The sequence below is a fragment of the Muscardinus avellanarius genome (assembly GCF_963383645.1).
Source record: "Muscardinus avellanarius genome assembly, chromosome: 1".
Classification (NCBI taxonomy): domain Eukaryota; kingdom Metazoa; phylum Chordata; class Mammalia; order Rodentia; family Gliridae; genus Muscardinus; species Muscardinus avellanarius.
The window spans coordinates 186,120,938-186,136,928 of NC_137786.1; the positions used below are offsets into that span (position 1 = coordinate 186,120,938).

General features: G+C 47.3%; 1 protein-coding gene across 3 annotated transcripts in view; it reads right to left on the reverse strand.

Moving 5' to 3' along the window:
- IRAG1 (inositol 1,4,5-triphosphate receptor associated 1) overlaps positions 1-15,991 on the reverse strand; it is a gene marked incomplete at both ends in the record, with an annotated part of 120,254 nt that overhangs the window by 53,173 nt on the left and 51,090 nt on the right. For 2 of the 3 annotated variants that reach the window (XM_080711861.1, XM_080711860.1), the window contains 6 exons: positions 832-876; positions 1,062-1,114; positions 2,251-2,328; positions 3,355-3,528; positions 5,839-5,909; positions 7,318-7,418. In XM_080711861.1, the coding sequence (XP_080567987.1) occupies positions 832-876; positions 1,062-1,114; positions 2,251-2,328; positions 3,355-3,528; positions 5,839-5,909; positions 7,318-7,418 (522 nt within the window). Of the gene's footprint in view, positions 1-831; positions 880-1,061; positions 1,115-2,250; positions 2,329-3,354; positions 3,529-5,838; positions 5,910-7,317; positions 7,419-15,991 lie in introns of all 3 variants that reach the window. The other variant, XM_080711859.1, reaches the window with a different exon arrangement.

Genomic DNA, 15,991 nt, shown 5'->3' on the forward strand with positions numbered 1-15,991 from the left:
CCAGGCAAGGCCCTTCACTCTTAGGGACACATTTCCCACCAGGTTTGTAAACTCTCTGAAATTATGGGCAAATGTGTATGTATGTGTGTAAGCATCATAGATATTTTTGGGGAAATAATTTTCAATAACTTCTCGAAGAGTGTTCCATGATCCAAAAGAGGGGAAAGATCTTTGGGCCAAGTGATCCTTGCAAATGTGGTATGGTAGAGCTCCAAGGTTCTGTACTCTCTTCTTGTTGCCCTGCCTTGTGAGGAACGCGAGGGTCTGTGGCTAGGTCCTGTCTTATGTAAGTGCTGAAACTCTTCCAGAAGACCCTATCTTAGACCCAGTTCCAGGTGAGTTGCTTAGGCTGTCCTCACACCAGTGATCCTTCTGTCTCAGCCTCCCATATACTGGGATTACAGGTATGCACCACCATGTCCGGGAGGATTGTACTCTAACTTGCCCTCCACACCAACTGGAGGGCTAAGGCACTTTGCTCTGAGCAGGTCATCAACATAGGTTTCCTGTCTGCCTCCAGCAGAATCCCAGCCCAGACTGGAGCTGAGAGAAGCCATAGTCTTGGCTGGGCCTGGAGTTTCCCTATCTCTGACCAGCAGCCTGACTGGGAGTGCAGGGCTATGGGCATGACCTCCAGAGAGGTCACCCCCTCCAGCTCCGACTTCTAGCTCCTGGTAGGACAGAGGAATCTGCTGGTGTGCCTAGTGTCCACCCACCACTCACATGCCCAGGCACCCACACACTTGCACCCTGCTCAGGAGCAGCCTAGGCTTCTAGAAGACTGTGTCTCCTATACCCACATTATCCACCTCGGGCAGAGCTTGGACTCACGGGCTCTCCAAGGTGAGGTGAAGAGACATTGGCTTCGTCCCCTTTCTGCTGAAAGAAAGAAACTCAGGTCAATCCACAATGAGAAGAGCCCGCCTTCTTCTTCACAAACCCTCCAGGATGTGTTCCCCACCCAGCACCCTCTCTCAGGGCACCATGGCAGGTTCCCAAGTGTTAAAAGGCGAGGGGAGAGACCTGTTGTCATAGAAACAGTACAACACGTGGGCCATTACCTGTGGTGGAGATCCTGGCAGAGGGGACTGTGGGCCACTGCACACATCTGAACCTGGAAGGGTCCAGACACTGACTAGTAAGTGATATCCAGCACCCCAGACCCTCAGTTACCCCTGTTGCAAAAGTACGCCCCTCCCAGGATGTCCTCCCATAGCCATTATAGGCCTGGGACCATTTACTGTTACCCACATGCCAGCCAGAACCTGAGGGGCCCCTCACTGACTCTCCACAGAAACTGAGGGCTGGGCACCTCGAGGTCACATGGGCAAAAGGCATCAGTGCAAAAGGATGCAGACCCAGGCTGTAGACCTGAGCCTCAGCTTGCTCCATAGCACTGACGAGGGCAGGCTGCTCTTCCTGGCATCCTGCCCCTGTGGCCCCAGGGGTGTGGCTCTGGACTCCGGTCCAAGGCAAAGGAAGAAATCAAAACCCAGAGTGGTTGAGCTTGGTGGCGCACACTTGTAATCCCAGCATTTGGGAGGCTGAAACAGGAGGATCTCAGTTTGCAGACAGCCTCAGCTACTTAGTGAGGCCCTTTGCAACTCAGTGAGTGCCTGTTTCGAAATAAAAAATAAAAATATAGGGCTGGGGGTGTAGCTCAAAGGTAGAATGTCCTGGGTTCCATCCCCAGTAACACACACACACACACACACACAGAGCCAAGCATGGTGGCGCACTTGTAATTCCTGCACTTGAGACAGGAGGATCGCACAGGTTTGAAGCCAGCCTCAGCTACTTAGTGAGGCTCTCATCAACTTAGTGAAACCCTGTTTCCAAAAAAAATATATAAAATAGGTCTGGGAGTATAAGCCCGGAGGTAGAAAAGCCCCTGGGTTCCATCCCCAGTACCAACCCCCCCAAAAAAAACCAGAGTGGCCCACATAGGGGGCCTTTCCAAATAAGTTGTAAAAGGGCTTCTCTCTGAACCCTCTAGGCAGAGGGAGCCCATCATAGACACCTTCCCCTGTCCTCCCCCATCCTGGGTGTTAACCAGGCTATTCCTGCCTCCCTCAATAGCCCCAAACTCCAATAGACAGTACATCTGCCTCCTTTGGGGCAGCCCAGCCCAGAGCCCCCCCCCCCCCCCCGGAGGGGCACAGCAGGAGTCCTGACTGGGAAGGTTGCTGAGGAGGAAGGTCTTGGAAGCAGCGGGAGAGGCAGGGCAGGGAGTGCTGGAGGAGGCCTCACCTGGCGGGGCAGGGACAGTGAGAGGGCTGCTCCTCGAGGGTGCAGGAGAAGCTCCGGGACTGAGGTTCAGGGAAGCAGCTGCGGAGACAGACATGGACGGCCTGGCACTGGTGAAGGGTGAACACGCCCCTAACAGCAGCATTCCCTCAGGTGCTTCTCACCCCTCGGATCTGGTCCTGCTTGGGCGGATACTAGACTGCCATAGAAGGCTCCTATTTTACAGCACCACCATCCCTGCTGCCCTCCTGGCTCAGGGGCCCTGAGTCATGTGGGGGGCGGGGAGATCACACTCTTCAATTCGCTGGGCCTGACCTCATCACTTTCCAGAAACTGCCACTGCTCAGCAGGTAAAGCTCCAAAGGCTGTACTCCTAGATGAGCCAGACGTCCTAGATTTCAAATGCCCCCCCACCCACCCACTCAAGCCCCGACCCACTCAAGTTCATTCAGACTTGCTGGAAGAAGAGGGACTCTAGCATAGAGGTAAGAAGAGAGCCCCGGAGAACATTCTTTCAACCCCCAGAAATTCTCCCAAAGACTGCCTGTCCTCCCTCAGTGCCCAAGTCCTTCCAGGCCACAGCTGGAGGTCAGGGGAGGGAGCCCAGAGCAGCCTCCTCAGACCTTTGCAGAGGAGGTGCCCATGGAGCAGGGCCTCAGGAAGAAGGTGGGGATGCCACGCAGGCCCTGCCCATGCAGGGCGACTGGGGGTCTGTGCATGCACAGGATTTCCTTTCATGCAGGACTGAGGGAGGTGGAAGCTGGGGAAGGAATAGAGGGAGCCCAGTTGAGTTCATGGGTATCATGAGAACTGATGTTCTTTGGCAAAAGAGGTACCATGATGGTCATACACAGGACCAAAAAGCAGGGAAGTTTTCTGGGCTGGCATTTTAAGGCCTCTGAAAGTGGGCAAGGTGCATTCTTGGAGGATTCTCCACAAAGCTTTGGCCTCTGGAAGCCTACAGGACTGGGCGCAGCAGGTCAAAGCCCTCCCTTTGGGAAGCAGGGCTCCCGCTGCAACGGGGGCCTGGTTTTTCCCCTCCCTAATCAGCCCATAGCACCCTGGAGGGGCTCAGGGCAGGCCCCCGGGGCCCCCGGCTCTGCCTACCTGACAGGGCATCTCCAGGGCTGCTCCTGGACTTCCTCCCACGGCGTGTCAGGAATCGCTCACTCACCGACTTGGCTTCTTCCAGCAGCGCCAGGTTTTTCTTCTTGTCCTCTTCTGAGATGCTGATATCTGGCAGCTGGTCATTCACCAGGTCAATGATGTGCCCCGCAGGGTCTGCAGAGGGAGGGTGAGATTGGAGTGAGGGCCTCTGCAGCAGTGGCCTCAGCCCAGGCATGCTGACCAGGCCTGCAGAACCTCGGACAGGGTTGCACGGGGACAGACGGTGCTTCCTCATCAGGCCCGGCCCCTCTGGCTTGTAGCCTGTGGCTGCAGCAAGTTACATGTGGCCATGAAGCCACCTTCGGTTCCCAGAGCTGCCCTAAACTCTGCTGTTAACAAAAGGCCATTCGAGAGCCCTCCTCCATGATGTCCACTCCCCTGGTGCGTTCTTCCTTCTGGATTCTCTTTCTTTAACAAACTGTGAGCTGAAGGTGTGGATAAAGAAAGAAGCCCAAAGATTATAGGCCCCAGATGCAAAGCCATGGCTGCCTTCCTCAACTCACAGAGTCTATCACATCCTTCCCCCAAATTGCCCCCTGTCCTGAACCTGGTAGGTCAGGTGGGTAAATGACACCCTGTCTCACCCAGCTGCCCAGGAACACAGGCCTCACTCTACACCTCCTTTGTTTTAACACCCCCATGTTCAACCATCTGGCCAAGACCTGGCTTTTACCTATAAACACCACTGAGCCTACCGACCACTGAGCCTACCAACCTCTATGTACATCTTTATCTGTATACCTGCACCAGCCACCCAAAGGCCCCGGCCTGCAGGCCGTTCCCACCATCTCTCCCTCACTGCCTATCAGAGTGACCTTTCTAAGCAGCCGTGTCTGACCACGCCATTCTCCCACCACATCTCCTGGGGACATCTCATGGTTTTCAAAGTAACATCCCAACTTCAAACTGGGCCCTGTTAAATTCACAGTCTCCACATGTTCCTGTTGGGGCCCCTTGGCTCCAGCCTCTCTCCAGCTCCCATCTTGACTCCTCAGCCTTTATTCCCACATTTTTTTTTTTTTTTTGGTACTAGGAATTGAACCCGGAGGCATTTGACCTCTGAGCTACACCCCCAGCCCTATTTTATTGTTTATTTTGAAACAGGGCCTCACTAAGTAGCTGAGGCTGGCCACGAACCCGGATCCTCCTGTCTCAGCCTCTCAAGTACGGGGATTATAAGCATGCGCCACCACGCCTGGCTCTCCATTCCCACTTCTGCCTCCTCATTTGGGTTGAGTGGAAGCTCTCTGATTCCCCATACATTAGTTAGGAAGGAACCACCTGCACCCACAGCCCCACCCCGAGTGCCAAGAGTAAGAGTGGGAACATGGACCAGGCTTGGCCAATCAGAGAATTCAACTCAGGTGTCCACAGGGGTTGGCTCAGGGATGGACACGTGGGGCCAGTGAAAGGACATCCTGGGAATTGCGTGGGTGTGTGGGAAGAGGACTCTCTTTCCTCTGATAAGATGAAAGCTTAGAACTCCTTTACCTCATTTGTTGCCAAATATGAAGGGCCTGCCCAAGAAAAAGTTAATGCAACAGAAAGGAAACTCTGAGGGATAGAACAGGACAATGACTGATACCCCCATGTGAGCACCTGCATTCAGCACCGCCTAAAACCACAAGCCCTGGCTTTTATTATTATATCACAATGATTACTTTGGTGTAAGCTGGTGTGAATTGGGTTTCTATCATTTGAAAAAGAATCCTGACTAATGCACACAGCAGAGTCAGCAGTTGGCAGCCTAGTGCCCCGCATGGCTTCTGCTTCCTACCATGTCTCTCCATCCACTTGCAATGCCTTTCTTCCCTCCTGTCTATCTGTCCAGGTCTCTAAGGGGGCAACTCAAGTGGCATTCCCTCCGGAATACCTATGTAATGTTCCATATCCTGGGAAGAACTGGCCTTGTTCTTTCTTGCCTTGGTTTCCCTAGCTCTTCTGCAGGGGCCACTGTAAGATGATTATGTCTGCTCACTTTTGAGTCTCCTCATAGACTGTGACCCACACAGAGGCAGGGCCCAGGTTTGTACGGTATCTGGGATCCAGTGGTCCAGGAAAGGTGATGAGACCCCTCTGGGGAAGGAGCAGTGGCTGAACAGCCAGCCCGCACTCACTCTGACCTGGATGTGGCCTTTCTAGAAGGGCTGAAGGACTCTGCCCCCTCAACCCCAGGATTTAGCTTCCCCCAGCTGTTTCCTCTGGGACTTCTTCATCTTCCTCTTCATGTCCCAGTCTTTTTTACCAGAAGAAAGTGAAATTAGGTATCATACTTCTGGATCCAAACACGGGGGCTGATCTACCCTTCTCTTGGGGCTTACAGGGGTGGGCCACCTTGAGCAGAGGGGAAGGAGTCGAGCCCGGCCAAGCTGCCAAAGCTCAATCTTGCTATTCGAACACAACTTCAAGTGGCCTAGCCCTTACCCACAGAAGTCAGCGACGCGGTGGACACCTTCAAGTGTCGGTGGGAGAGCCTCCGGTGGGGACTGTGGGCTCTGGAAGGCACAAGAGTCATCACGTTAGGAAACAGGCAGAAAGAGGCCACTCTATTCTTTCAGGGTCATCCCAGAGCATCCCCCAGGAGTCCTCTGACTCTCATCTTGGGAAGTTTTTAGAAATGTAATTTTGAGGCCCCAGCTCAGCCATATTGGATCACAGACCCCGGGAATGGCCCCTGGGGCTGTGACTAAACAGCCCGTAGTAACCCTGATGCACACTCAACTTTTCCAACCACTGCTCTAAGAGAATACAACCTTACTACAGTATTTACTTTTGAGACAGAATCTCGCTCTGTTGCCAAGCCTGGCCTCCAACTAAAGTGCCTCCTGTCTCACCCCTCCCGAGTAGCTGGGATTATAGGTATGTGCCCCCATGCCCAATTTACACTATTTAGCTTCTATTAGGGACCCAGGTTCTAAGTTAATATATAATTTGTAGAAGCATCAGAACATAGAATTGTGGTATGTGGTAATTTTTGTATGGAAGAAAAGATAAAAGTATGGTTCATTGTCCTGTAGAACATTGACCTATTTTGTATCTATCTTCACAATTTTATCCCATTATTCCTTTCTCCCCCACTGATATATATGTCTGTCCACTTCTCCCATTCTCCCTTGAATCCATTCTGCTATTTGCTCTCCTGATGCTTTCCTTGTTAGTGAGTGTGTTTGTGTGATAATCCTCTCTTGACCTTTTTGGAAATTACACTCAGATAATCTTGTTCCATCTAGACCAATGCATGGATCAGTGTTGTGTAAAATAGAGACAGCCCTGGGCGTGGTGGCACACGCTTGAAATCCCAGTGCTTGGGAGGTTGAGATAGGAGGATTGCAGGTTTGCAGCCAGCCTCAGCTACTTAGTGAGGCCCTGTTTCAAAATAAAGAATGAAAAAAAATAGGGTTAGGACTAGGGGTATAGCTCAGAGGTAGAATGCCCCTGGGCTCAATCCTCAATACTGAAAAAAAAAAAGAAGAAGGAGACAGTGCGCATGTAAGCCAGTGCTCCTCCCAAGAGACCAGCTTCCATACAGGGCCCACTTTGACCAGGGGTAAGGATTCTACCATCAGAGACTCTCCCTTTTCAGGTTTGTCTGCAAAATCTGGACAGTTATAAGAAACTTCCCTGCTGTGGTTGGTACTTCCCTTAAGGGTTAGCAGAGTGCAGAGGGTCAAATTCAGAAAGAAAAATTCATTTTGGTGGGATGATAATGGAAAAACTCTAAGCTTCCTCTCCCATTTTGAAAACCTATTTTTAAAAACACACCATTTTGAAAACCTGCTTAATAGTATTTTCATCAATAAGTGATACCAGAAAGTTTTATAAAAGAAAACATTGCTATCTGATCCCACATTCTAGAAAATACTGCCCACCATAGCACAAGGTTCAGGCACCTGGGATGTGTACCTGTTGGCCAGGTTTTTGTCGGTTTCTTCTTCTGGTGAGCTGGCATCCCCAGTCAGGACGATCGCAGGTGGACTGTGAGATATTCCTGCGGAGGCGAGGACCTGGTAGTTGAGAACAAAAATAGATGGAATTAGGCTTGGGCTGGTGGGAGGTTCCATGGTCCACAACTGCCACATTAAGAGCCGTTCTGATCAGGGAACCAGTGCAGTGTATGTTTTCTTCAGCTTAACTGAGGTATATGGATACATATATTCAAGGTGTGTAGTGTGATGTTTCAATATATGTGCACATTGTGAATGGTTTTTAATTAGCATATGTACCACCTCAGTTATCTGTTTGTGTGTGTTGAGGATACTTAGCAAGTTTCAAGTACATAAAGCCTTAACTGTAGTAACCATGTTGTACATTAGATCTCCAGAACCATCATTTCCTCCACCTCCTGGCCCCAGGAAACCACTATTTTATTCTATTGCCATGAATTCAAGGTTTTCAAAGATTCCATGTATCAGTGAAATGATGTGATATTTGTCCTCCTGTGTCTGGCTGATTACACTTAGCATCATGTCCTACAGGTTCATCCGTGTGGTGGCAAGTGACAGGATTTCATCCATTTTTAAGGCTGAATAACATTCCACTGTGTGTATGTGTGTGTGTGTGTGTGTGTGTGTGTGTGTATGCATGTGTGTATTTGTATATATGTACATATATTTCACATTTTAGCCCATTGACAGACACAGGTTGTTTCCATATCTTGGCTGTTATAATGCACAGGTAACGTTTATTTGGATTATTCAGAAAAAAAGAAAAGCCAGGCAGTGTCTCCTTCATTTCCCAGCAGGCATTCCCTGGACATTGACCTGGTCCACTTTTCACTCACTAAGATTAACTTCACCAGAAGCCTCCTTCATAAGGTCTCACTGACAACACAGGAGAACGGCTCAGAGTCCCCAGACCTTGGCCAATGAGAAGAGGCGGTGGCCCCCATACATGCCTGCCAGTCAGTGGCAGTCCTGCCTTTGGGTAATCTTGACCTTTCATTCAAGATTTGTTCAGTGGATAATGGAATGCAGTTTAATTTTTCTTACTTTGTAAGAATGTTTATCTGAACAAATATATATTTATGAAGTGAGAATACAGGTTATTGGCTAGAAGTCTGAGGTACTGCTTCACAACTACTGAGCGTATAACAGAGTGAACGCTGTCACATTCTGGGTTGGCAGAGCTGGAATTTGTACGCTCACATGCTGCGGGTAGATGTGTGAATTGTAAAAATCATGTCAGGGGTATAATAAGTATTTGTTGCATGAACAAATAAATAAATGAAATGAAAGCAACGTGGGATATACAAGAAGATTCAGAAGGATGAACCACAACCAGTATTTCCCAGGTCTAAGTGGACTGGGGGTAAAAGCAGGGCCGTGTTCACGGTAATATGCAGTGTCTTTCTGCTTCTTTTACCACCTGCTATTGCAATATTTTCACCTCAGCGTTGTTCCCAGGTGTGTCTGGGAGACTCTGCATTCTCTAGTAGGTCCCTTCATCAACTTAAGGTGACTCCGGGCTTTTGCCTTCTCTTTCTGTTCCTTGACTGGCCTGTACTGCCAGGGCACTCTGTGAATGCCCGCCCTCCTGCCCACGCGGAGGCCTGTCTCCAAATGCTCCCACCGTGTCGCCACCACCTCCCGCTCATGATGCGGCTGCCTGATCCATCAGTGCGGCGGGTGCCAGTTGTCCTCACTGTCACTTTTCCTGGGGAGAGGGTGTCATTTCTGGAGCCCCTGGGTGCTGAGTGGCCTGTCAGAGACCCTCCCTTTTCAGGTTTGTCTGCAAAATCTGGACAGTTATAAGAAACTTCCCTGCTGTGGTTGGTACTTCCCTTAAGGGTTAGCAGAGTGCAGAGGGTCAAATTCAGAAAGAAAAATTCATTTTGGTGGGATGATAATGGAAAAACTCTAAGCTTCTTCTCCCATTTTGAAAACCTATTTTTAAAAACACACCATTTTGAAAACCTGCTTAATAGTATTTTCATCAATAAGTGATACCAGAAAGTTTTATAAAAGAAAACATTGCTATCTGATCCCACATTCTTCTTTGCAATGTCGTCTTTGCAGTCACAGCCTAGAGGCTGCAGTGCTCTGTACTGGAGGGAGGGCTCCTCTGCAGCCCTGGGTAGGCTCCCCTGCGGACACACAGTGAGACAGAACCTAGGGGAGCTGCTGGGGTCAAGAAGGTGAAGCAGTGTCCAAATGGAGGTGCAGAAGGCAGGGCCAGGGGCGAGTGTTAAGCTAAATGGGAAAGCCAGGGAAGAGGAAGGAGTGGGGGTTCTACTGTGTGGATTCTCTGGTGAGTGAGGCAGGAAGGCTGATATTATTTTCTATCATTAAAAGAATGCATGGCTGTGTGGTCATGAGCTTCCACTGAATCATCTCTCCGAGCTTAAAGAGGCAAACTAGAGACCTGTGGGCCCTTTTGCTAGCAGAAATGTTCAAAAGGTTTTTTTGGTTTTTTGGTTTTTGGGTTTTTTGCGGGTTTTGGGATGGAACCCAGGGGCATTTGACCTCCGAGCTACACCCCCCACCCCATTTTTTATTCTTTTATTTTGAAACAGGGTCTCACTGAGTTGCAGAGGGCCTCACTCAGTAGCTGAGGCTGTCCATGAACTGCGATCCTCCAGTCTCAGCCTCCCAAATGCTGGGATTACAAGCGTGCGCCTGCACGCCCGGCTAAAAGTTTTTAAATTAGTTACCAGCCAGGCATGGTGGTGTACACCTATAATCTCAGTAATTGGAAAGCTGAGACAGAAGGATTACAGGTTCGAGGCCAGCCTCAGCAACTTAGTGAGACCCAACTGCAAAATAAATAAGGCTGGAGGTATAGCTCAGAGGTAGAATGCCTCTGGGTTCAATACCCAGAGCCCAAAATATATACAGTAAGTTATCAACATTTCCTAATTGAAAGAATGTCCTGGTTTTCTTAAAACTGAAAGATCAAGCAATCCAGGTTCATGTTTCTGCAGAGTAACTGTTGGTTTGAATTATCCTAAAGTGGCCCTTTGCATACATCATGGTAACTGGCCCCAAAGGCATCTGACTTACTGCCCCTGGGGTCAAGTGAGTCTGATTCTGATCTGTCTTTCTGGGGCACAGAGATTGTGCTTACAGCTCCCCACTCATATCATCTGGATGGCTCATGCCTGACTCTTACCATAGAACTGCCAATTAAAACTGCTGATAGCATGCGTGGGATTCCTTCCCTAGGTGGGTTTTATCCCAACTGTGAACATTTGAGCTCTGAAAACTGCCTTTTTTATGTTTGCCATATTTTTAGAGAGTTTCTTCCCTTTATGAGTCCTCTAGTAAACAAGAAGAAATTCATGTTGGTTGAAATCTCATTTTGAAATCGTAAACTGTGTTTTTTTTTTTTCTTTTTAGTATTGGGGATTGAAACCAGGGGCATTCTGCCTCCGAGGCTCACCCCCACAACCCTTTTTATTTTTTATTTTGAAACACAGTCTTACTAAGTTTCCGAGGGTCTTGCTAAATTGCTGAGGCTGGCCTTGAACCTGCAGTCTTCCTATCTCAGCCTCCAAAGTGCTGGGATTACAGGTGTGAGCCACCACACCCAGCTTACATACATTATGTCATATGGTTCCTACATCAATAAAACATACATTGTATCAAATGAAAGCCCCATGGTGGGGCTTTCACAAATTCCCAGCATGTGTTGATGGGGATGAACTACATCGATGGAAAGAGGTGGAAGGGACCAATCGTGAACTTAATTCTTCATGTTGTGTCGCAGAAAAATAACTGTGTGGTAGTGGTATGTATCTGTTTCCAAGAATTTAATAGATTAGAGTTCTGAATAAGAAGCATACAGATTTTATTTTAATTTATTGACATACTGCCTGCTTCCCAAAGCAGTTTAAAACAGCCAACAACAAAATAGAAGATATAAAAACATGAGGTCATAAAAATGGTCTGATAAGTTTGACAAATATAAATAGCCATAGAAGACAAAGAGAAACGCTTGCTCCTTCTAACCATCTCTGAGGTGAAACTGTTTGACCTGAAACCCCATTCAGCTGTGGCCCGCATGGTCCAGGCTCTTAGAAGGATTGCTTTAAAGAACTGTTCAACAGACCAAATAAATCAACAGCAAAGGAACTTCAGTCTTTACTATCATCTCTCAAAAGACATAAAAGGGGAGCAAATCTTAACCCCCATCTCTACCTCCCTTCTCCCTCCTCCCTTTTTTCTTTCTTATCTTGTTTCATACCCCATACTTTGATGACTCTTCACTTGCTTACTCTTTCCACCCAAAATCTATCCATCCATCTATCCATCCATCCATCCATCCATCCATCCATCCATCCATCCATCCATCTCTGTATTTAACTACTGTACCTTTCTTTCCAGTGTTTACTCCCTCAGCTCCACTTAAGTAATTGTGCGGACTGTCTTGGCCTCTGTGGGATGATGTCTGATCATCCCACAAAAGTTTATCAGAGAGTCTTGCAAAGGAAGGACCAACCATCTCTGAGAGGAGAGAGTCACCATGCTGGTGATAAGATTCTCTCTGGGCTCCAGGGAAGGGATGAAGTCTGCCACTTCCGTGTTCTCAATCCTAATTTTATCCATTCGTCTGGCAAACACTTGCTGAATGCCTATTGTGGCCAGTGTCTGCGCCATGGCCCAGGAGGCCCTTGTGATGCTCCTCGTCAGTGTGACAGAAGAGTGGAGGCCCCCGTAGCCCCTCTTTCACTTGGAGAAGGGTTGAGGCAGAGGTGCCCCCACAGAAAGACAGACCCACACCATGGTGGTGAGTGACGTGCATGTACCAAAGACACACATGATTTCAAGCTGCTCAAAACCCAGGAGGCATGGAGCAGTCAGAGGAAATCTGTAATCCCCTGTTGGAACATTCTAGAAGGATCTCCCAGATAGCTCGTACAGGCAATTGTGTCCTGGATATAGACTTTGCCAGAAAAGTTTCTGGCTTCGGAACTTCAAGAGCCTCGGGCTCAGAGCCACACTAGTATAAGACAGCTTCTCACTTACTAGCTATGCTACCCCAGCAAGTTCCCTTCCCTCTCTGTGTCTCGGTCCCCTCGCCTACACAAGAGCTGTCTCACAAAGCAGTTACAAAAATCAAACAAACTGGTAGAGAAATAGGGCTCCCCCCAAAAATATAGGGTGCTGGATTTCAAATGAACAAGGCGTAGCCTTTTAGTTCAACTGGTCCCCATGGCACACGGGCCTCGCTAATTCTTCGTTGGCTCGATCAGGCGGCCCTGGATAGAGAGCCTGGGGAGAAGCGCCCTGCACAAGTCCTCAAGTGTTATGGATGCTGTTACTTTGGGGGTTGATTGCTTTGGAATTAGGCTCCCAGGAAACTGTTTTGGTTCTGGGTCTGATCAACCACTTGGAGCTAAGTTAGAAGTTCAGTCCGGTCCTGAGCCCTGGGGCATCTGGCCACCCAAGCTGAAGAGGTCAGTACTCTCAGGAAGCCCACCCCACCCCAGCCCCTGGCACCTGGCTCCACCCTCCACCTCTGCTTCTCACACATTGTGGACACAGAGGTGCACAGAGAAACAAAGGTGGGCAGAAGGAAGTGGTGGATACGCAGCCCTACTGTGTACCCGGCCCTGTCCAGGTGCTCCCATGGTTCCAGCAGGGCCCTCTGCTCCGGGGCTGTCATCTGGGTTCTCTCGTTTAATCCTCCCATCAATTCTGTGACTGAACCTCAGGACACCCACCTACAAATTAGAGGTGATAATCCTGCTCGACCTCGAGAATCACGATGAAGCGAGAAGAAGGAGGTGAGGTGTGAGCATGGCACTAACGATGGAGACATGTCTCTTCTCTCTCCTCTGTTCCTTTTTTTTCTTTTTTTTTCTTTTTTTATGGAACCGGGAATGGAACCCAGGGGCATTCTACCTCTGAGCTACAGCCCCAGCCCTATTTTTGTTTCTTCTTCCTTCTTTCCTTCTTTCCTTCCTTCTTTCCTTTCTTCCTTCCTTCCTTTTTTTATTGTAATACTAGGGAAGAAACCCATGGGCATTGTACGTACAAGCTACACCCCAGACCTATTTTTTAGTCTTCTTATTTTTTTTTTTTTTTTTTTGGTGGTACTGGGGTTCCTGGAAGCCCTTCTACCTCCGGGCTACACTCCCAGACCTATTTTTACATTTTTATTTGGAAACAGGGTCTCCTAAGCCAGCGCGCGTCTGGCTTCGAACCTGCGCGATCCTCCTGTCTCTGCCTCCCAAGCGCGGGGATTACAAGCGTGCGCCACCACGCCCAGCTTCTTATTTTTTTTTTTATTGGTGCACTGTATTCATACATCATAGTGGGATACAAACTTTTGTAGACATACATGCACACATCGCCCAGTCAGCCCCCACCCCATTCTCTCCCCATCCCTCCCTCCCATGCTTGGCTTAGTGGTTGACATCTAGTATTATAGCAATTTATCCAAAATTAAAAATGATAATCTCACATAACAGTTTCATTTGTCTGATACCAAGCTTTTGATGACTTAAAGATAACATTTCAATATTTCTTTTTACTTTCTTTCTTACCAGAGAATATTTTTTTTCTATTTTTTTAGGTGAAACTATCATATATTTATATATTGATTTTTCAGAAAAAAACTCTATCCTAATATGGAATATGGACTCTAGATACCCAAAACGATCTTGAAAAAGAACAAAGCTAGAAGATATATATTTTCTGATTTCAAACCATATAAAGCTACAATAATTGAAACAGTGTAGTACTATTCTAAAGGCAGATATATAAACCATTGGAGTTAAATAAAAGCCTAGAGCTAAATTCTTCCCTATATTGTCAAGTTATTTTTGACAAGGTTTCCACGAACATTTGGTGGTAGAAATAATAATATTTTAACTAAATATTGTTGAAACATAATAATTACATGGAAAAGAATAAAGTTGGACCCTTACCTAATCCCATATACAAATATTAACTCAAAATAGATAAAAGACCTAAATATAAATCTTAAGACTATAAACTTTTAGGAGAAAATCTGGGTCATAAAACCTCACGACACTGAAATTGGCAGTGATTTCTTGGATATGATTTCAATGGCACAGGCAACCGAAGAGTATACAAACTCCCTAAAAAATAAAAAAAAATATTGTATATCCAAAGACAATGTAAACAGAGCTAACAGTTACTAATAGAATGGGATAAAATATTTCCAAATGCTATATCTGAAGGTATATTAATATTCCAACTAGAAATCCTAAAAATTAACAACAATAAAGGCAAACAATACCATTTAGAGATAGGTAAAAGACTAACATAAGTAATGAATCTCCACAGATAACCAATCTTAGTTGACTGTTGGATGGAAACTCTTGTTTCTCTGGTTCTGGTGTGTGTTACCTATTTCTTCTTTGTAGTTAATCTGAGTATTTTCTCTAGTGCTGGTTTTGAAGACATAAATTCCTTCAGTTTCTGTTTGTCATGGAAGCTTCTTATTTCTCCATCTAATTTGATAGAAAGTTTTGCTGGATAGGAAATTTTTGGCTGGAAGTTGTTTTCTTTCAAAATTGGGAATATGTTACTCCAAGCCCTTCTGGCTCTCATGACTTGGTTTGGGAAGTCTGGAGTGATTCTAATTGGTTTGCCTCTGAATGTCACTTGGCCCTTTGTTTTTGTTGCCTTTAAGATTCTCTGCTTGGCTTCCACATTGGTCATTTTGACAATTATGTGGCATGGGGATCCTCTTCTCCGATCCTGTCTAAAGGGAGTTCTATAAGTTTCCTGGACCTGTGTATCAACCTCTTGCTCTATGTTTGGAAAATTTTCTGCTATTACTTCCTTGAAGAGATTGTTGATCCCTTTGGTTTCATTTTCTTTTCCCTCCTCTATTCCAATTATCCTTAGGTTAGCTCTCTTAAAATGGGCCCATATTTCTTCAATATCAGATTCCTGCTGTTGGATATTTTTTTCTAGATTAGAAACTATGCGTTCATTTTTGGAATGATCATCTTCTAAGAGCAAGATTCTGTTCTCCATGTGGTCTAATCGATTGTTCATGCTTTGAATTGAGGCCTTTACTTCATTAATTGCATTCTTTATCTCTTTTTGGCTCTCTCTGAGTTCTTTTTGAAGCACCTCTATTATTTCTACAGTTATTTTCCTGATTTGATCTTCTAGAAATCTCTGATTTTCTGTTTTATCGGGTTCTGATGTTGTGGGGTTGTGGGCATTCATTGCTCCAGTATTATTCCTCTTTCCCATGATTTCGGAAGTTTGTGCCTTCTCTGGGTTCTTCCCTTGGGTCACTATGACTTCACTTAAGGTGTTCTGAATCTCGAGTCAGTAGTATCTCAGACCCCACTACTCCTTTGCTGGGTTGTATCACAGAGTCTCCGACCCAGAGAGTCGATAGAGGCTGCTTTAGACTGTGGGGGGTGCCAGGTTGCACGTTCTCCTATGGTGTGATATCTCTGCCACCGCCACTCCCCCACTGGGTCAAGTCCCAGGGAGTACAGTACTGGGATTTCTCCTCTGTGGCCTGCAATTTGACTCACTGTTCTTGAGTACACAGATGTAGGTGTACTGGATTCGGTGAATTCTCTGCTGCTGCCGCCGGTGGCAATATGGCGCCGCTGCTACGCCCTCGGCCATGAGGCTGGCTT